Below are 22456 nucleotides of genomic sequence, written 5' to 3'. Positions count from 1 at the left end.
GAAAGGCGCCAGACTGTCTGGCTTTATGAACGGCTGACGAACACCACGAAGAGGGCTTGGAATGAACACGTTTGCTGGGAACGGGGCCTCACAAACAGCTTGCTCGCGAACAGCGGATTGGGTTGTTCGTGGCTTTTTTTTGTTCGTAATGCTGTTCGTGCCCATCTCTAGTTTCTGCTTCCCATAAACAGAAACTGGCACACAAGGCTTGGGGAGATTCAAAATGAAACAAAGTTTATTTACAAGTTGGTAAAATAAGAAGGCATGTAGGCAGGTGTTTAAAACTGAAGTAACTTATATGTTTATTAACTGAATACTTCACTGGTGTGAGGCACAAAACACTTGGTATCATTCTAAGCTGCTGGCTTGTATGAGAGAGGTTGGTTTTATTAGACTTAAAGTTGTTACAATATGTTCTTTCTGAGGTTGACATTCCTTCACAAGTTAGGTGCGCCTCTTTTAATACACACACACAGCACGACTTCCCCTCTTCTCTAGACCTTAGGGTATTCCACTGAGTCAAACTCTTTTTAGATACTGGGCAGGTGTTATAGTTATGCCCCAGCTAGAACCCTGTTCCTGTGCCGAAGGGGAGACTCCTTTCTACATACTTCCTTGGCACGCTACAATTCCCAGATCTCTTGTATCTATGCAGAAGTTAATGCTGTCTTTCCCACTTTAGTCCAAGGACTACAAGTGCTTCATGAACATAATGATTTTTCCTTAAAGGGTAAACCTTCCCCTTCCTTCCTCACACAGAGGACTCTCTGGCTGACCCTCTTTAGTCAGAAACCAGACCCTTCACTCTTTAGTTTACTCCAACTGTCACCTCAACATTCCATCACCAACTGCCATTTCAGGCTAGCCACAATGGAGGGGGGGGGCTGTCAATCATCCTCCCCTCTTTACTGTCTGGCAATCCCAGCATTTGAAGCTGAGTCCGTCATACCATGCTATAAAATGAAAAAGGGGCTTGGATCATAAATAACAAGTAGCTGCTTTATACTGTGTCAGACCCTTGATCTGTGATAGCCAGTATTATCTACTTGGATTGGCAGCAGCTCTTCAGGGTCCTAGGTATAGGTCCTTCACACCCCCTACCACCTGCTCCTTTGAAGTGGAGTTTCTGGGGATTGAATGTGGGACTTGCAGCATGCAAAGCCGGTGCTCTGCCATTAAGCCATGGTCCATCCCTAAGGCCTTATACATAGAAAGCATGAAAGTTTGGAATTTGTCATCCTTGTCATTTCAGCACAAAAACCTCTTTTCAATTTTGCTTCTCCCTTGTGTGAATCAGACCCATGATTATCTATTTTTGCTCCATTTTGTCTCCTCACACCACATTTTTTCTTTAAAACATATGCAGTTTTCATTGTGATTAATAAATCAGGATTTGCACATTGTACATATGAATTATGTACCTGTGTATATAAATTGCATACAAAAACCATATGGTATGCACACTCAATGCAAAGAAATCTAGAATAGTGGCACATGGAAATGAGTGATGAGAAGAAACACAAAAAGAAACAAAACCGCAAATATTGGTTCATCCATAATGCAAAGTAAAAAAAGTGATAAAATGGATTGCTGCTTTTGAATTGTTTTGTATGCATGTATGTTACAGACAGAAGGCATCTGGTTAACAGGTCCACCCACTGAAATGGATTGTAGGGCTCCCTGCACTTTTCTAGTCAGCTGTTATAAGATGTGTGGGTGCTGCTTATTTGCATTTACCGCAGCATGTCCCTAATTTACTTTAAAAAGCACACAATGCTACTTCATTGCGTTTAACGTTTCCTTACCCCTTGTAAGTAGCAACCAGAGAACTGGATCAGGGACATTTCGACTGTCACATTACATTTCTTTCATTAGATGTTATTAGGGAAGATATTGAGTCTTCAGAGCCATTGGTATTTCTCTTCTTTTAACTGCATCATTCTTAACTGCAGAGCTGAGCAATATTTCCACCTACTGGCAATCTGAATACAAATATGAAATACACTTCAGTGCTGTGAATATGAAGGGATTTTGAATAAAGCCATCAACACTAGTTCAGTCTCTGCTGATCAAGTATTTCTTATTAAAGCAGACTGCAAGTTTGACTTCAGTCTCAACTCTTGAAGGAATGTTTGGGCTGAAAGTCAAGTTGTTATTCCTATGGTGGCTGTGAATGACTAGCAGATGCTGAAGGCCCAACCCAAAGGAACCTTTCACATGTCTTGTTGATGAGAGTCTAACCCTAGAACTGGAATTCCCACCTGTTCTTCATCTGGTGGGCATTTTATAAGATTATGAGATTCATAATCTAAAGTTTTTTTCAACATTATCAATTTCATTTTGTCCTCTGTTAAGTTGCTGATTCTACTATCTATATGTATTCTTTACACAACTTTCCTGACCACATTTGCAAAGTTCTGTCTCCCTACCAGTCTTTTTGACCTGTTGTCCTGTAACTAATAAATCTGCAGTTATCTCTGATCACTTTATTGCTCTTGTAGCTCCTTTTTGCTTATCCAGTCTTTTTCATTTTCTTTTAATAGTTCCACCATTTTTTTTGTCAGTCTTCTGAAGTTCATCTTTTTGCTTGCCTTTCTGATCTATATTATCTTGCTAGACCTTCTTGTTTTCCTTGTTTCCAGTGTTGATCCTCAGTCCTTCTTCAGTCCTCATTATCTGTACGTTTGTGTTTACACTGAGTCTTCTAATGCTGCTGTTTCATGTCCTGTTAGCATTTTATTATTTTGAGTATTTTTATATTTATCAAAACTTTTGATTCCTCTGCTTTTCTGTGAGCATTTTTTGTCTCTCATCTATTCTTCCTAGAGTTGGTTCCTGGATTAGGCCAATAGCTCACTTGCAAATTGTTTCTTATGTAACTTGCAATTCTCCAGTCCATGGAACTGCAACTGTAGTCTTGCATGAATTTGTAGCTGTGTGTGTACACTATTCTTATGAGCAAGGATGTGTGGAAGAGAACTAGAGGTAAAACATGGGAACCAGCTCTCAGTCAACAGTTACTCTGCTTGCTTCTTCTATTCTTTTTTTTCCTGCTCATCTTTCCATTTTGTTAATGTCAATCTTGGCTTAATTTTATTAGAACCCCTGGATCTCTTAGGAGGGGGTTGCTATCAGTTGCTGTATCTGCTGAATGGCCCTATTAGGGGCGTGTGATCTGGCATTTGTATACTGGTTAATTAGTTGGATTTATGCCAATCTGGCAAAATTCAGGTATGGCAGTTCAAAATAGAGGATCCCAGATAATCCGGGAAGCAGGATACTAATGGGCCAGATTAAACCGTGTTTATTTGGTTTAATCTGGCTAATTCTGCAGGCTGGCTTTTTTTTCTTTCCAGGGATAGGGGGGAGGCAAAAGCATCTCCTTCAGCCCGTGCCCTCATGGTTGCCCGTTTTCCCAGCTAGCTCCTCTCCCAGCCTCTCTGCCTGCTTCCTCCTGCCCCCACCGGTCTTGCGCTACTCTCCTGCCATGGAGCTTGCCTTGGCAATGCTTCAAGCCACTTTACACCGTTGCCCTTTCACTTGCTGCTGCTCCTCTACTGCTGCCTGCTTTTCTTTGCAATGTGAAGGCTGTGGATTCCCTACCATCCCACCTCCATCTGAGCTCCAAAAGAGCTCTTCTATTGCCGGCTATCTTTTAAACTCCATGGCTTGTATGGTGAGTCTCACCTCCCCTTGCTTCAGTTTGGAATTCTCTGGTTTGACATTGGAATTCTCTGGTTTGACATTGGAATTCTCTGGTTTGACATTGGTTCCTTTGCTGTAGTTTGGTTCTGTTGCTTTTGTTGACTCAGCTTGCATTGGGAGTGGGACTTCCACTGGAACTCACTTTTGCTCAGGAATTGCCTTTGCTTAAGGTTTCTTTTTGCCTGGAAAGCCTTGGAACATTTCCCCCCATAGGAAACAGTGACGAGTGGCTGGGGGCACCTTGTTCAGGGACCCATAGAACTGGACCCCTAGATCGCACCTTCCTGAAACTTGAGGGTCTTTAGTGGACAGAAGGTCTTTTACTCAGATAGGAGGGTGGTATTGTCGGGAGGGGGTCTCAGATGCTTTGCAAATGAGTTAGGGACCATAGACTTCACCATATGTTGCCTTATATAATATTATTTGTTGCTTTAAATATGTACTCCTATGTACAACCTATGCTTCATGTTATCTAATGTCAGTCCTAGAACTGATTATGTTCTGTTTCAGCAATTCTGCAGCTTTGTATTGGATCCTTGCTAATGCGATGTCTTTGTAAACTTGTATATATTTACCCGATGGCATTGTTTATGGAAATATCCTTGATACTGTATGGAAATGTCCTTGCCACTGATTGTACTAATCTCACACTATTTAATCTGCCTTGAGTCTCAGAGAGAGAGGCTAATTATAAATGGCATACATACATACATACGTTCCCTGCAAATTTGGTGGATTTTGATTGAAAAATACCCTCCCAGCCCCCTGGATAGTTTTCCTCATAGGGAATAATGGCCGGATAAATTTGGGATTCTTTAATCCTTCCGAACTGGATTAGAGAATCTGACCTGGATTTCAGAGACACTGAATTTGTATGGTATCCCTGGTACCTGGTTCCAGATGGGTACAAATTTTTTTGAGTTCACATCTCTAGTCTTTGTGTGGTTATCAATGGCTCACCATATGGATTAAAAGCTTTTTCTACATGCTAATGTTCCTTTTAGCTGGCTCAAATGTCACACTGTGGTAGAAAAATAGGATATAAATTTTTGTAATAAATATCTAAATTTATTTACTTTGTTTACACTTTACCTTTCTTCCCAATATGGATCAAAGGTGGCTAACATTATTCTCCTGTCCTCCATTTTATCCTCACAGCAAACCTGTAAGATAGGTCAGGCTGAGTGTGTATGAATGATCCAAGGTCTCCCAGCAAGCTTGTATGGCAGAGTGGGGATTCAGGCCAGGTTCTCCCAGATCTTTGTCCAGCATTCTAACCACCACATCACTCTGGCTCTCAGTGGCCAAATGTGGAGGAAGGTGAAGTTTGGGATTTGACTATTACTCAGGTGACATTTAGTTTGATGCAATAGCTTAAGGGGAGTGGAGAGAGGCTGGTCTTGGCATGACCCTGGGGTCAAAAGTCAGAATAGTTTTTCCATCTGCCAGAGTTGTGGTTCCTGACTCCAGCCTGCTATCTATTCTTAGTCTGCCCTTATCTGATGAACCTGTTCTCCTTCACTGATTGTTCCTCTCAGAATGCCACTATTTGCTGAATGTCTGTTTGTGGCAGAATATTGTAGGCTGAAGGCCAGACTAGTGCAGGGCTATGGAACAAAGCTTTCAATGTTTTGCTTTCTCCAGGCTCTGTCACTTGGATTTGGCCATTACAGAGTTTTGGAAGAGATCTTCCTGGAATGCATAACCTTCAAGATAATGCTTTTCCAGCTGGTTTTTGTTACATAAGCTCCAAGTTGGAAAGAACTGTTGGAATCACTGAGTTGAGACCTCTGAACAAATGATATACATGAGAAACCATTGCAAAATCTTAATTTTGAAAAGTAGGATCATATGCTGGCTTAGCAGAATATAGCTATTGAGCTCTCTCCTCATTTTATTTGATTGAAAAAAAATAAATCTGGCAATTTAAATGGGCTGTGACCCAGAAAACCATAATAGCACAAGAGAACCTAATTACCCATGTTGGAAGCTCCTGTTTTCTCTCTGTTTCTCAGGCCCACATAGTTTCTGGCAACCTGCATTTTTCATACAGCATCCACATTCCATTGCCACAATCAGCCTAATCCTATGAGCTGTTGTGCTGGTTCCTATTATTAGGAGGTTGGCACATAATGCTTGGACAACTGCAGCTTGTTCAACCATCCATTAAGTATTCCTGGTGTATTGTCAATGGGAGTCTGATGGGATTGGAGAGTGGCAGAACAAAACCTTTCTGGTGCCTTGCTCATCATTCTGCAGGCCTTTTTTGCCCACGAATAGTGCAGCCCCATTCACAGATGCATCACATCCATCTCTCTCTCTCTATATAAAGACAAGTGTCCTGACTGACTCAACAACATCCAGCCCAAACCCCTGGACTGAGAAACATAGAATTTGAAGAGAACATTCCTTTCATGATGTAAACACCCACTAAGAAGGAATTTTAAGAAATTCACCCCCTAGGGGGGTAAAAATGGGTAAATTGTATTTTCCCAAAGGGATACAGCTTCCTTGTGTGGCTGGCAGGCTGCTGCCTGCTTGTGCTCCCGCCCACTGCCAGCTTGGCCACTCTTCCCTAATTGGGCCAGCCTTTTGAGGTCATTTGCATATGCAGGCTGATTGGGGCTCACAACATTCCACACCTCTCCCCCCCTCCCTGACAGTTGGAACAAAGGGGTCATTTGCATGTGCGGCCTGATTGGTCCTCACCCCCACATTCAAAACAGTATGCAGTTGCTATTGGGAGTCATTGAATGTGTTGTGAGGTAAAATGTACCTCTCAGTCTTCCCCTCAGAGTTCACTAGGGCTACCAATCTCTCTGTGGCTGGCTGGCTCCTGCCTGCTTACAACCTGGCTTTCCTAAGTGGCTGGCAGGATCCTGCCTGCTTGCAACCCCATCTCTCTGATTGGTAAACTGTGGAATTCTGTGTTTTGAGGTAAAAATTAGATCAATTAAACTGCAGACATTTGGAGAAAAGCCGTACAAGGCTCCTGGATAATATGCTTTGCTTTATTCAAACACTTTTGTGAAGCTATGCTATTATACTACAAAATCAAATAACTCCCCCCAGCCCCAAACAAACCAAAAAATGTTACTTACCCATAAGTATTTTGCCTAATTGAGGCTTACTCATGCCCTGAGTTCTCTCATCCCTTATTTCTTAACATTTCCTGCATTGTCTTCTGCTTCATTAATTCAATTAGTTAAAATATCTGAAGTGAGATAAAATATAGATAATTTTGCTGCTCCAGCAATAGTTTGTTACTGTTCTTAGTATGAACAATAAGCATATAATGTTAATCAACTGCCCAGGAGCACAGCACTGCAACTCCTATAGGAATGCCTTTCATTTGCTATTCAAAATGTGATGGCAAAAGACCTATTGTTTGGAATGCATTCTATCTACCTGACTGTCAAGTAACAATGGGGAACTTCTGACTTTGTGTGTGAAGACATAGTTCATAGAGTCTTGCCTGTGATAACAGCAAGTCTGAAACAACTCTGGAAAAGCTTGGTCTCAGGAGAATTTCACTTTATAATCTTTAGCAGCAAGACTTTTCCTGTGATGTCCTGTTTGCAAGCTTGCTCGCTCTCTGTATTCTCTGCTTCACTAACAAATGCCTAAGCAGGTCTGATTTTGCCAAGTGATCATATTTGATGGAAGCAGGGGTAAGCTTGATATGTTAGAAGCTAATCATTTCTCTTTGCTTGGTGGCATTATACATTGGAAATATGGAAGTTGTCTAGTTGCTGTGCAGCTGGTCTCTTAGTAAGACCTTTTTTTACTGTTCATTCACATTAGCTGGAGATATTAACAAACAACAGATGTGTTCATCACCGTCAGACAGACTTTGAAATCCTGGTTTTATACCCAAACGTACCCATTAACATGTAAGTGCGGAGGGAGTATGTATGTATGATACTCTGCATTTAAGAATCTCGGGTCTCTGCCTGGGATCCTTGAGAGAGCCATACTTGAGGCCTTCCGCTTTAAAGGGCTGACATAATGAGTTTGGCCCGCTGTCTCTCTCTTTGTCTCTAATGTTATGCTACTGTTTATTAGTGTGTTACGTAACAACTGTAAGTGATGAAGAGAAGCTACTTGTCTTGAGAGGCATAGTTCATAATTTCCTACAATCCACACATCACACTGCTAAGTAGTAACGCTTACAAATATTTATCCTCTGCTTCCACATTAAACATCATATTGCAGAGTCTGTTAGTAATTCCAGTGCAGCTTTTTAGTACCCAGAGTAGAATATCTGGAATATAGCTTGTTACCATAATAAGAAAAAAATCAGTATGGCTTTTGCAGCTGTGATTAGGAATCTGCTTACATGTTTTGTACCCTGATAAGCATTTATTATGTATATTCCAAAGCTTCAAACCAAACCACCCATATTGTTAACATCCATAAGAGTGCTTATTTAAAATTCAAGTAGAAATGAAATCCCCCCCCACACACTATTAAGCATTTGACAAATTTAAATTATGCTGTTCAGAATGATGTAAAAGTTTGACTTCAGTTTTCACTGTTAAATTTTAGAATCAAAATGTAAAAACCTTCTGGATTTTTGCCTGTTTTCTGATTGACTGGCTTGAATGAAATTTAATGCAAAATTTATTCAATGGTTACTTCAAAGTTAAATATTGACTATCAAATAGTTGGCATTAAATTGTTCGAAAAACGTTGAGCGTTTTTTATCATAGAATCATAGAGTTGGAAGGGGCCATACAGACCATCTAGTCCAACCCCCTGCCCAGTGCAGGATCAGCCTAAAGCATCTCTGACAAGTATTCTTCCAGCCTCTTCTTCAAAACTGCCAGTGAGGGGGAGCTCACCACCTCCCTAGGCAGCTGATTCCACTTTTGAACTACTCTGACCGTGAAAAAGTTTTTCCTAATATCCAGCCGGTACCTTTGTGCATGTAGTTTTAGCCCATTGCTTCACGTCCTACCCGCTGCTGCCAACTGGAACAACTCCTTGCCCTCCTCCAAATGACAGCCTTTCAAATATTTAAAGAGAGCAATCATGTCCCCCCTCAACCTCCTCTTCTCCAAACTAAACATTCCCAAGGCCCTCAGCCTTTCCTCGTAGGGCTCAGTCCCCAGACCCCTGATCATCCTCGTTGCTCTCCTCTGCACCTTCTCAATTTTGTCCACATCCTTTTTGAAGTGAGGCCTCCAGAACTGCACACAATACTCCAGGTGTGGCCTGACCAAGGCAGTATAGAGAGGGGCTATGACCGCCTGCGATTTCGACGCCATGGCTCCTTTGATACAACCCAAGATTGAATTAGCCTTTTTTGCCACCGCATCACACTGAATGCTCATATTTAGTTTACAGTCCACTCTTACCCCAAGATCCCTTTCACACATACTACTGCCCAGAAGTATATCCCCCATCCAGTATTTGTGCTTCCCATTTTTGTGGCCCAGATGTAATACTGTGCACTTGTCTTTGTGACAAATTCAGTTTCAGGGCTACAAAGATCAGTTCACTTAGTGCTTTTTCACTAGTATTTTGCATTCATAATCATGCTGGTTTAAATAATGGCAAAAGGCCCAAATTTCCCCCCTCTCTATAATACAGACTAATGTGTTGTGCCTGATTCTGCACAATGATAGCAATTGTGATTGCAGAGCAAGGGACTGACCGTTTAGTAGTTAATACAGAGTTAAAGGTGACCACAATTTGCACTGTATGATAAGATTAAAGTGGAAAGGTAAAATAACTAAAATAAAGCCCTCTGTAATTGTTTGGTGCCACTGTTCAAAACTAGGTATGGATGAGTTCAGAATTTGACTTGTATAGGCCACAAATTCCCAGCCCATTAGGAGCTCAACTTGTACCTCCTGTGACGTTTGGGCTTTGCTGGACAGGGGCTCAGCCCTTCCCCAGCATACCTACCTGATTTCCTTTCCCATCCAAATTTTCCTGGCAGCTGCAGAGGATCCTGATGACCCTGGCATGTCTGAATCCATTCAGACTTCTTTTTTCTTGGATCTGTGCTGCTGGGATACTCAGCACTCTCTACCTAGCTGAGCCAATCCCCAGGATTAACCTGCCTCTGCTTCCAAGGATGTGATAAAATGCAGCCCAACAGCCCCATTGCTTCTTATATCCTTGATCCAAGGCACACCCTTGTTCCTGGGGAGGAAAGAGAAGAGTCAAAAAGGTCTGCAGTCCCTGGAGGCTCTTCAGGAAACTCTTTCGGAATGTAGAGAGTGGCTGTCAGTCAGACGTCACACTTTGTGGCTGTATCTCTATAAAGCCCTATAATTTAGTGTACTAGAAGTTACACTCTAAAAAAAACCCAGGCCTCTTGGCTGGAATGTGGAATATGAGCTAGATCTAGCTGTCACTGTTTTTTTAAGCTTTTACCTCATGGTCCTAAGGAGAGGCTTCTGAATATATGGGCAGTTACGATGTTTATATGCTAAAGGATCCTTCGGAATACAGGGGGAGATGTGCTCTCTGCCCTTTCAAGTCTTGGGCAAGGTAAGTCTGTGAACCACTTAGAGTGAGCTGCTGCTATGCTGAAGCTCACACTGTGATAATGAGCTGGGATTTTTTCCCCCAAGGGCAATTCAGATACACGTTAATAGCAACATATCACTGACAGCCAATTCAGTGGCAGCCTCAGCAACCCAGTCACTACCCACCAAATACAGAGTCACATTAACCATCCATTGAGGGTGCTATTCAACAAGAGATGATGATGGGAACTCTGTGATGATGTCACAGAACACAGTACCTCTCTTTTCTGTTGCCCAGTGCAGAAGCATGCAGCCTTGAAATGTGTGTCCCCGTGGGTCAGTGATTAGAGGGCAGCCTGCAGTCACTAACTTTGGGGAAGGGCCCCAGCTCAATGGTAGAGCACCCACTTTGCATGCAGAAAGTTCCAGGTTGGAAAGCTGTTGCTGGTCAGGGTGGACAATACTCATCTTGATAGACCACCGATTTGACTTGATATAAAGAAGTTTTGTGTGTTCAAGTCTCCCTTAGATAGTAGTTCAAATTCTTTGGGAGACCAAACACAGCAGGAAGATGTACTCTGTAAGACACTGAGAGATCTCTGTCTTTTGGTGCTACACCTCTGAAGATGCCAGCCACAGCTGCTGGCGAAACGTCAGGAACTACAATGCCAAGACCACGGCAATACAGCCCGGAAAACCCACAACAACCATCGTTCTCCGGCCGTGAAAGCCTTCGACAATACACAGCAGAAAGACTTTTTGCCTGAGAAATAAGCAGGGCCAAATAGGGAAGGAAGGCATCCAGTTCCCACTGCAACGTAGCTCAGTGAATAGAGGCCTCCCAGAGGAGGGGCTGAGGCCAACTGTACTACAAGAGCTGCAGAATAGCCTGAAATGCACAAAATTCATTTATATTGGTTTTAACTATGGGAGCAAGCACTCAGGAGGCAGTGGTATGGGCTGTTACCTGAATGGGAAAAACCATGCCAGTAAGAAACACAAGTTGTGAGTATGAGTCCCCCGAGGGTGGGTGTGGGTGGGATGAACATTAAACCTCAATACAGCAAAGCATAACTTTTGGAGGATTCTGCTCCCAACAATAATTTTAGATGGAAAGAGCAAATTAAAGGGCCTGGAACATCCCCAGACCAACACTCTAATCACACAACCAAAATGTAAAAAACCACACACAGGGGCCTTTGTAGCTTCTCAGAGACCTAGCCTGTAACACTTGCCCAGTTTAGTCCCTTGCATCGCTTCCAGTAGGTAAACTCAGTCTTCTCATAGAAGAAACTCCCGGTTTGATGCCTGTTAGGAAGAAAAGGCTGGGAATAGCTACATGTAGCTGTTCTGATACAGTATGAAAGCCATTTGCAGTGATTAGTACATGGACCAGCAGCACTTGAAATTGTGTGACATGTCAGTTCTTTGGGCAACTTTTGTTTTGACCTGTTTGCTTCATCTTGTCAAGCTACGTGGCCCTGACATGCATCTGTGTGATTGCCAGTATGCGCTGGTTATTTATCCAACATACCACCTTTTCAACCTTTCTCTCCTCCTGCTTCAGAGCAGCAAATATGATGGGATCTCCAGAACCACCAATATTTTGCGGTGTTAGGTATACAGACTGTTGGACCCTTTCCCCTCACATGTTACTGGAGCTCCAGTGGGAAGTTACATACCTTGGAGAGAGGAGACCCACTGCATCGCCCTTCTATTGTGAAGACCATGAAGACGATTAACGTCTAAGTGTGTGTGGAAGAGACACCTGCTAACTGTTTGGCGCATGATCAGAGCTGTCACTGAACAGATGTCAGAGGAATGGGATTGAAAAAAACTTTTTCCTCCTAAGGGCCTTTGTGTTTTTGAGTGATGTGTGGCAGACAGCAGGTGACGAATTCCTGCTGTCCACCAATCACACTATGCTGCCATGCTGGGTAATACCATACTAGTTACATATGTCCTGCTTTCTGGAAGAGCACAAGAGCCCCGTTGGAACAAAAAAGTTAGCAACACCCCCAAATGATCTGTAGTTTCCTGCTGGTGGTGGTCTGCATGTATGGGGAAAGGGGCAACACTGAATATCCCTGCTTCTTTATGTGCTGAATGGTTGCTGAGACAGGAGAGTGCTTATAAGAGATCCAACTGTAATATAGCTGCCTCATGGTAAAGGACTTGTTAGAGGTTGCTGAATGAGTCTGGGATGCCACTACTAGGTGATCTTCTGTTCTGTATGGCTAGCTTCCCATTCTCATTGGTAGTCTCTAGTTTTTATATCATGAGGGGAGAGCAACATAATCATTAAGACAAAGCTCAGACATCCAGTGTAGGAACTGGAGTGGCACACTGTCTCCCAGTTTTAATTTGTTCTGCCAGGTGTACTTGTAATCTAATCTCTCAGTGGGCAGATGAAAATAAAAGGGCAAGTGTTTTGGACTCTCCACTGAGTCCTATTACTGGATATTAAATTATGTTAGCTATTTTACAGTTACAAGTTTACCAGCTGTGGTGGTGGTGGTGGTGGTGGTGGTGGTGGTGAAGGTGAGGAACCTTATCTTCAGAGAAGATAGATTTTTTTGACTGAACCTTCTGCTGTTCCCCCACCATGCTTCCAAGTCCACTTCTTTTCACTTTTATGTGTCCGGTATAACCACAGGGTCACACAGATGTAATGGCTTGATGGCATAACAGTTATGTGGAATTATACCAGTACAGCTGATTTAACTCAAGTCCTATCTTTGGGTGTGCACTAAAAATAAAAATGAGTATTATTCAGATCCAGATATCCAAATGCCATATATATTCAGTATTCTGCATTTTAGGCCCTTCAAATACCGATTTATTATTATTATGTATGGTGAAGCCTATCTGATGGACTGGGAGACTGTTTTTTGAGCAAACTCCACCAGGCCTGGACATAGTACGGAAACGGCATTGGTCGCATTGGTTGATGATCTCTGGAGGGCTCGGGACAGGGGTTGCTCCTCTGTCCTGGTCCTATTAGACCTCTCAACGGCTTTTGACACCATCGACCATGGTGTCATGCTGCGGCGGTTGGAGGGGCTGGGAGTGGGGGCACTGTGTTGCGATGGTTCTCCTTCTTCCTCTCCGACCGCTCGCAGTTTGTGCTGACAGGGGGGCAGAGGTCGACCCGGAGGCACCTCACTTGTGGGGTGCCGCAGGGGTCGGTCCTCTCGCCCCTTCTGTTTAACATCTATGTGAAGCCGCTGGGTGAGATCATCCGTGGTTTTGGGGTAAAGTACCATCAGTATGCTGATGATACTCAGTTGTACATCTCTATCCTGGATCACCCCAATGATGCCCTTAACGTGATGTCCCGGTGCCTGGAGGCCGTGCGGATCTGGATGGGGAGAAGCAGGCTCAGACTCAACCCTTCCAAGACTGAGTGGCTTTGGTTTCCGGCGCCCCGTTATAGCCAGCTGGTTCCATCGCTGTCTATTGGGGGCGAGATTTTGGCCCCCACAGAGAGGGTTCGCAACTTGGGTGTCCTCCTGGATGCACGGCTGTCATTAGAAGATCATGTGTCGGCCGTGGCCAGGGGGGCTTTTTATCAGGTTCGCCTGGTTCACCAGTTGCGTCCTTTTCTGGATCGGGACGCCTTGCGCACAGTCACCCATGCCCTCGTTTCCTCCCGTCTGGACTACTGTAATGCTCTCTATATGGGGCTCCCCCTGAGGACCTCCCGGAGGCTGCAATTAGTGCAGAATGCGGCCGCGCGGGTGATTATGGGAGCGACACGGCGTGCCCATGTAACACCTCTCCTGCGCGAGCTACACTTCCAGGTGCGCTTCAAGGTGCTGGTTACCATCTTCAGAGCGTTCCATGGCTTAGGGCCTAGGTATTTGCGAGACCGCTTGCTGCTACCGATAGCCTCCCACAGGCCGGTACGCTCCCACAGAGAGGGCCTCCCCAGGGTGCCGTCAGTCAAACAATGTCGGCTGGTGACCCCCAGGGGGAGAGCCTTCTTTGTCGGGGCACCTGCCCCCTGGAATGAATTGCCCCCGGATATACGTATGGTCCCTGACCCACACACCTTTTGCCGTGCCCTTAAGACGTTATTATTCCAACAAGCGGGGCTGGCCTAAATGTGTTTTAACTGAACTGTCCTGTTTTGAGTTAAATTATTTAATATGTTTATTTTATATTCTTAGTGTTTTATATTTGTATGTTTTACTTTTGCTGTACACCGCCCTGAGTCCTTCGGGAGATGGGCGGTATAAAAATTCAATTAAAGTCAATTAAAGTCAATTAAAGTCAAAGTTGCAGGGAATCTAGTCCTTGTCCATTAGACGCTGCCCCTCCCCCAAGTTTCAAGAAGATTGGACCAAGGGGTCCAATTCTATGGGCTCATGAACAAGCTGTCCCCAGCCACTCCATTGTCATCAATGGGAGAAAAAATTCCAAGCTGGCTTTTGAACAAAGAAAGCTTAACCAAACGCATGGGGGCAACCACTGGTCCTATATGTTCTATATCTAATAGTACGATAGTTACACACAAAGTATAATAAGGTCTGTAACAATTTAAAGCAAATAACTTGGAAATTCCAGCTTCAACATAAATTGCCTTCAGTCTTGAACCTGTTCAAAGGCACACAACAGTATCAACTGAAATTCAAATACATTGTTGCCAAAAGGAAAAATTGAAGGACTTCGTCCAATGGAAAATGGTGTTAATGGCTAATATGGTTTAGAAGTGTATTTGAATTCTTTGTGTGTGGCTATTGTAATATTGGATATAGGTAAAGGTGCAAGCACCCTGTGCAAGCACCAAGTCATTACTGACCCATGGGGGACGTCGCATCACGTTTTCTTGGCAGATTTCTGTTACAGGGTGGTTTGCCATTGCCTTCCCCAGTCATCTACACTTTACCCCCAGGAAACTGGGTACTTATTTTACCGACCTCGGAAGGGTGGAAGGTTGAGTCAACCTTAAGCTGGTTATCTGAACATGGCTTCCCTCAGGATCGAACTCAGGTAGGTTGTGAGCAGAGCTTGGGCTGCAGTACTGCAGTATATCACTCTGTGCCATGGGGCTTGTTTTAATACTGGCTATAGAACACTTTATATTTAATTGTAAATATTTTGTCAATGTATCCTTATATTGTGATAATTATATGCTTATGTAGGAGATATGGTATAAAACACTTAGTTGAAAGTTTGGTTCTAATTAGCCTGTTTTCACAGTGGGTTGTTTATTTTGCAAGTATTACACTCTGTATCCTGTTGGTTATGATCAGTGTTTTACAACTAGCAGATGCAAACCCAAAGAAGTAACAGAACAGGTGCTGTGTATGCTGTTGTGTTAACTTTCTTCTTTACAGTGGTGGGAGGGACCAGCAATTAAGGGCAGCTTCTGCAATTCTGTCACTAAGCTCCTCTGAGCCAATGAACTACAGTGTAGAATGCAGACTGCAGTGAGAAGAGAAGAAAGTGCTCATTTCAGTCACTCTCATTCCAGAGCTGAGTAATTGAAAAGCAGCAAATTGACCTTGTGGGAAACCAACTGCTCAACTCTCCAGGTAGCAGGCGAGTGCAATGAGGGCTGTAGCCCCTCCTGCACTAGGAACATAACTCCTCACTATCCCAGAAGTCAAGCCGAAATGCATAGAGACGGCTTGTCTAGACCCTTTTGCGCTTCTCATGTTTGGTCAGTGTGATGCCATTCTTTTTAGTCAGCTTCATGTCAAAATACATCGGGATTGATGAGTGCTGGTGCTTTCATCACCAATGCCATCATCGGTGACATCACAGTGCCAGGCCTTTTTTTTTTTGTACAAGTGATGAATTGATGCATCGCTAGAACGCTGGCTCAGTCTATTTTATCCACCTCTTTCTTGGCCCAGCGGCTTAGAGGATAGGAGGTATTCAACTCACAGGGCTCCCTGTGAGTCCCTGACTATTGCCTCTGCCAAATCCTGGCTGATGCACCTCATGTTCCCAGAGGGGCTGAGTGCCTCCCTGATGGTCACAGTCTCTATGAACATCTTGTGAGTGGCCATGAGGAGGACCCTGTCCAGAAGGGGAGGTGCGAGGATCAACAACAGGACTGGTCTTCCCCCACCTCTGCTGCCCCACCTCTGCTGCCTGGGTGCCCCTCTTGGCCTGTGTATTCAGAACCCACTGAAAGCTCTTGTCTTTCAAGCTTGTGAACTTCCTGGCTTGCTCAGCAATGTTGTCCTTGATATGTGGGTTATGCATAGTTGCCAACATGTACACCTTGTTCTTGGCAAGAAGTTGCAGACAAACTCAGTGCCTTCTTGCAGCCTTCTCATGTGCATGTGCACTGCTGAAACAAAGTCTGCACATCCTGTGCCTGTATCAAGGCATTTGGATCAAAGAAATAACCAGACTCAGGGTTGATGTGTAAGATGAGATAATCACAGTGAAGTCCTTAAAGGGCTTAAGGATCTTCAGCATCTAGGAGATGGTCAGCCAGTCTTCTCGGCTGAACTGACTCCCCACCCCCCATGTTGCTCTCTGAAATTCATATTGTGAGGGCAGCCTGCTGCTCCACCAAATGTTCAAGTATGGTGTGGGTGGAGTTGCAGAGAGTACTTACATTGCTGATCAGGCAGTGCTCTGGCACGCCTGCCTGGACCTGCTTCTAATGCAGCTGATAGCTAACCTTTGCACTGTGCAAAAAGTGACTTGTGATGCAATGGCATTCTGTGACACTGGAAGTCATGAGCCGCAGCATCCAGTCTGTGATTTTCAGGATTTAGACCCAGACCCCGTGGTGCCCTTCACTGTGAAGAGAAGTTTGTGGATCACACTGTAAATGCACTTGAGGCCCTCTTGCAATGCTGTTGCCCGGATGTTTTTGCCACCATCCGTTACTGTGTATCTGGTAGTGAAGCCCCTGCCTCCTCCTCTCTATTCATTTATTTTATTTTATTTAAGTTATACCCTGCCTTTCCTGTGAGTGGGCTCCCAATAAAAAACATTAAACCTACTTGACCCAGATGACATGAAAAAAATGTTCAGGCACCACTGATCAAATCAGGCTACTATAAAATCACTTTAGACCACGGGCACTGCCATGATGTAAATCTGGGGCAGCTGCAGAAGGAGGGCATTGTGGTCAGAAAGGGGGACACAAAGCTGCCTCCTAATCTAAGTCCTGGCGGAACAACTCCATCTTGCAGGCCCTGTAGAACTGTAATCTAATTGACTCTTGATTGTGACACAGATGTTGTTTGCTGCGTGTGCCTCATCAAGAACCTTAGTGTGGAGTCAAGACTGGTAATCGCTGGCCTAGCAGCCTCCCATCTCACCCTACCTGACACTGGTTGTTCCATATTCACCTGCTCAGCATGGTGCAAGCAGGGAGCGTGTACCAAGGACAGACTTCTTGGAGAATTCTGCAGAAGCCAACATCCTTGACAACAGAAAATCTAGAGCAATTATCTTTCCAGTGAGGCAAGCGAATCCCCTCTCTTGGCACACTAGTGCCATCCCCACCAAACTTCCCTGTCAGAGATTCTTGGCATCCCTTCCCTGGTGGGGGAGAGTGCTGAAGGTAGTTGTGGGACGACCCCCCCCCCCCACTTGTGTGGCACCAGTCTGTCTCTTCTTGTGAAGAAGCACCACCTGGTAGTGCTCCTTCAAATGGTTTCTGAGCTAGGCCTTCTGCTGATTTGGGACCTACACAGCTGGCACTGTGCATAGTGGGGATCCTCCATCTCCTGGAAGTGATCCCAGATGGCGGAGATGTAGGGGGACCCATGCTACCCTGCCACTATAAACATGCTAGGAGCTGCCTCCTATGAGGTGCTTGGGGGCAGACGCACCATGTCTAGCAGTGGCAGAAAGAGATGGCTGATGGCAAAAAGGTTTAGGATAGCAGCACCCTACATCTCTTCTGCCACCTCCATGTTCTCCTACCTCTCCCTGAAAGGCCTGCTGTTGGCCTTAAGAAACCAGGGAAGGCTCACCAGTAGCAATTCTCTCCTCGTTTCTCCAGCACTCTGATTCCCTAGGGTGAACTTGGGGACCAAAAGATTCCTATCCCCAAGTCCATCCCAAAGAACATCTCATGCTGCTCCTCCTCCCAGTACGGGTCACAGTAGCTGGAGTAGAGGGAGCCTCAAAAGGTGCTCCTTGCCCAGTGCCAGCTCCTGCCTCAGACACCTGTGGGGGCAGCACTCTTGCAGTGGCCTCAGCAAAGAGAACCTTGCGAAGCGTCTTGCTGTCTCCAGCCAAGGTAGAGGCTGGGCTGGTTGAAGACAGCTGTGGGGCAGGTGTCTGCACGTGTGAGAGGAAAGCCACAGCCCTCCCCCCGTTACTCTTCTGTTTCACCGTTCCCTCAGGGCCCCTGCGGGGACTCCTGTCCCCCCACTCATTCTGTCCCTGTTGGTACTACTGATACTTTCATAATAAGCCTAGCTGAACTGTGCTATACTAACAAACACAGCACTAACCCACAAAGATTTTCCAGCCCTCCCCCAATTTTTTTTTCGTTTTCAAGAAATCAGTACCTAGCCAGTTATCAGAATTGTTTGTTAAACAAGGTCTGAGTACCTGTTCTAAAAGCTGGCAATTTGATGTGGGGTTAACCTGAAAATCTATACTCTTATTAAAAAGTCTTATTTAGATAATGTTATTATTCTAACTACACCAATAAGAAGCTTAATTCATCTCCCATAATCATACCCCTAATCCAAAAAGAATTTTTTCATAGCATAGAGATCTAATTTTTTTTTTAAATATACCATTTTGGTGAGCACTTTGGTGTAGTGAATGATGACAGTCCCTCCTCCTCTTTCCCTCTTCTTTGTCCTTAAACAGCAGAAATGGCACCAGAGAGGTTTTTAAAATTCAAAAATAACTAACTACTTTATTTATTTTAGAGGGGAAAGGTCAGGTGAAATCAGGGGCTGAAAATTTCTGAGGGAACATAGAAATATCTGAAGTAAAATCAGTACATGCATAGACTTTAGTTCTTATGCTCTTCACAGATACTTAAATTCTTATGTTCAGAGGCTTCTGTTCCCTTGTTTTCCCCCAAACACTCTGGTACACTTTCTTTTAGGATTCTCTTTCTCTTTGGGTTTAAGAATGCTGGTACCCATTTTCTAGTACCCCAAACACCTTCTCTTCAAACACCAGCACTTCCCTTCAGTTTTTGACTAAAGGTCTTCAAAAGGCAGTTTCCAACCACACCTGACTAGGGATATCTCTACTCTCCAGAGCTACTTCCCCCTCCTCTTCTTAGAAGATTTATCCTCTTTCCTTGGCCTGAATGGAAGTCTGCACCTGTCTCCAACTTCCTTGCCAACTTTTCCCCAGTTCTTCTGTCGGTGTTAAACTGTTCTCAGTTACGGCTCCATCTCCCAACTTCTCACACTCGATTTCTCTCAGCTAGGGCTGAAAACTGACTTGCCTCTTTCCCTCTCATGCTACCCAATCAGATTCCTTGGAGTAGCCTGTCACTCAAAGCTGTCTGTGTCTGTGAGGGATTAACCCTTAACAGTCCTTCAGTTGTCTGTCACAGAGCGGCAAGCTTACACATCACAGCTGAAAGCCTTGGCCGTCAGTGGGCAGGTCCCACAAAGGCCAAGCTGTGGTGGCAGGTACCAGGGAAACAGAGTGAAAGCCCCTCCGAGGGTTGGGGGAAGCTGAGAGAGCAGCATAACTTCCAGATAGAGACCTGAGTGGCTGCTGGTGACCAGACATCATGGAGTGAAGGGCAGGACAATGCTTATGGGTCAGTGGGGCTGTTCTGATACGCCCTGAAAAGTTGCAGTTCAGTCTGATTTGTCCACGCCTACTAATCTACTCTCTTCCTTTTTATTTTCCAGAGAGAAGATACTATAGACCCCGTCCCAATGGACTGAGCATCTCTTCTCATACTGTGGCAGCTCGCCAGGCCAGTGAGACTGCCTTGACACCCCTGACGGAGCAAGAGGGAGAGGCATACCTTGAGAAATGTGGAAGCATCCGTCGCCACACTGTTGCCAATGCTCATTCAGATATCCAGCTATTGGCCATGGCTTCTATGATGCACTCAGGGATGGTGGTAGAAGAACCAGACAATGGTGACAAATGCCTTATCCTGCAGCCCAGTTTAAATCACAGGCAATGTTCAAGTGAGCCCAGCATAGCAGATGGCCCAGAAGGACTAGGGACAGCAACTATGCAGGAGCCTACAGAACTCAGCTGCACATCTGTCTGCTAAAATGCAGCACCAAGTGAAACTGGTCTTAAGGGAGAAGAAACAAGTGCACTAAACGAAACAGTGGTTTGCTATGCACTGCTGTGAACAGTGGAGAATTCAAACATTGAGAATCTAATTTACTTGCTGTGTCTTTGGGAATGGCTTATTATGTCTCTTTTGGAAACGTTCTTTTTCAGATCCCCAATGATGTGGTGTATTTTTCAATGATGGTACAAAGCTGCTAAATTCAAGTATTCCAGCGTCTTTACTGTCTCCTTTGTGGGGGTGGGATAGGCTTTTTCAGAGCTTTTCCTCAACTTGATTCCTCAGCCCTGGGCTGCTCTTAACTTTCCTTGACAACTGCATTTCAGGCACTGTGGTATTGTGTAAGTCTAATTTGATGATTAGGACACAAACAGGAACATGAGAAATGTCACAGAAAAATGCAAGCACCCTGTACTACACAGGAAACCGGCTATGAAGCATATAAAGCCCCAAAGGGGTGGCCCTTTTGCCCTGTAGGCATGAGAATCCTCAGTCTCTTAACATAGAATGAGATGGAGTCATCTCATATGATAGTACTTTGCCTCATTTCACAGTGGTCATCAGAGAAGAAGTTGCTACCTGGCCCCCTCCCCTCAATTTGGTTAATCTGTTACTAGATATCAAGAGGTTTTTAATGTTTTGTGTTGAGTGTTGGTTTCCTCAGGGATGATGTCCAGAGAACAGGTTCACAATTAGGGGAAGTCTCTCATTTCAGATATTTTTTTTTATTGCAGTGGTAAACAGATCACCATTCACCAATGATGTGCCATTGAATGGATTGGTTTTTATGAATACATTTCTCTAGCGCAAGCTTTCCTGTGGCACAAGGAACCTTGCTCCCGTGGAAGAGGCTCCAGTGGTGTAAGAGGCAGGAGTAGTTATTTTTGCCTGCTTTGCTGTCCTCTCAGCAGCCATCTGCTGTTGCATACCTCTTTGTCCTCAACCCCTCAAGGCTCCAGCATTGTTTTCTGAGCTTTCACTAGGGGTTCCTGGGGGAAAGTAAAGGTGAGAAAGATCTGCATCTGTAATCATGGTCATGTTATTGTGTCTGCTGCTTTCCTGGACTTCAGGATTTTAATTTCTAGTAGCAAAGTTTGATGTGCTTCCATTTTTATATACATTGGAGTCAGCAGTCCTATTACAGTTCTGTTCTCAAGGTTCTTTGGGTATCTCAAGGTTCTTTGGCTGGAGCCTCTTTCCATTCCTATCCTTGCAATGAAGATGGAGGCAAAAACTAACGATAACTGTACTATGTCAATTTTTATTTTTAAAAATCCAATTTATTTTCCCCTGCTCTATGATATTTGATCTGTAATACTGTTATGGGCATAAACCATAAAGGAAGCTTGTTTATCTTTAATGGGATTTATTCTGAAGGGTAGTGATTCTGAAGATTTGACCTATTACTGCATTAATGGTGGCAGCAGGGGGTGTCAGCCAATGGTAGTTCAGTGTGGCACATAAGACCCAGTTATACAATTAAAATTCAACTTTAAAGCTGTAAAATTGTACCTTTTTATAACTGTTGAAAGAAAATGGTAGTGGTTCTGTGGTCCTTTACTCTTTAGTCCTAGCTAGAAGCCATACTAAAGGATAAACAAATATAGGACAGGTTCTAAGCTTAATGTGCAGATAACTAGCTGGGAACCAACTGGCATTCTCTTATTGAAGTTCCAGACTAATTTTGTCCTCATAATATCTTTTGCCCAGTAGGAAGATTCTGTTGGTAATAGAATAGAATGGGAATAATTTCTGGATTTGACTTGAATGTGTTGAATTTTGAGTGATCTGTTTAAACAATTGCCTGCTGAACAGAGCAGTTATGCACCAATGGTGGGGTGGGTGGAGAACTCAGTCAGGCTGTGTGAGAACCCACTTGTGCAAAAAGCTAGTTGTGATGTACTGCATGGTTAGCAAGAAATACTGTGACTGGAACTGTTGAATACCTACAAACAGACTGATGAACTGTCAAACTGATTGTTGAAATGTGTCTATTTGCAATTGGTGAACAGGACACAAGCTGAACCAGTGGATATTTGTGTATCCC

General features: G+C 44.2%; 1 protein-coding gene across 1 annotated transcript in view; it reads left to right on the top strand.

The window, feature by feature from the left end:
* The window catches only part of PRR5L (proline rich 5 like), a 98527-nt gene extending 76653 nt beyond the window's left edge, over positions 1 to 21874 (top strand). Inside the window, exon 9 of the mRNA XM_054971731.1 lies at positions 20009 to 21874. Within this exon, the coding sequence (XP_054827706.1) occupies positions 20009 to 20385 (377 nt within the window). The 3' untranslated portion in view covers positions 20386 to 21874. The remainder of the gene's footprint in view (positions 1 to 20008) is intronic.
* Positions 21875 to 22456: the final 582 nt, after the last annotated feature.

The sequence above is a fragment of the Eublepharis macularius genome, chromosome 2 (assembly GCF_028583425.1).
Source record: "Eublepharis macularius isolate TG4126 chromosome 2, MPM_Emac_v1.0, whole genome shotgun sequence".
Taxonomy (NCBI): Eukaryota; Metazoa; Chordata; class Lepidosauria; order Squamata; family Eublepharidae; genus Eublepharis; species Eublepharis macularius.
The sequence above is the reverse complement of the archived record's forward strand: the minus strand, read 5'-3'. Positions and strand labels throughout refer to the sequence as shown.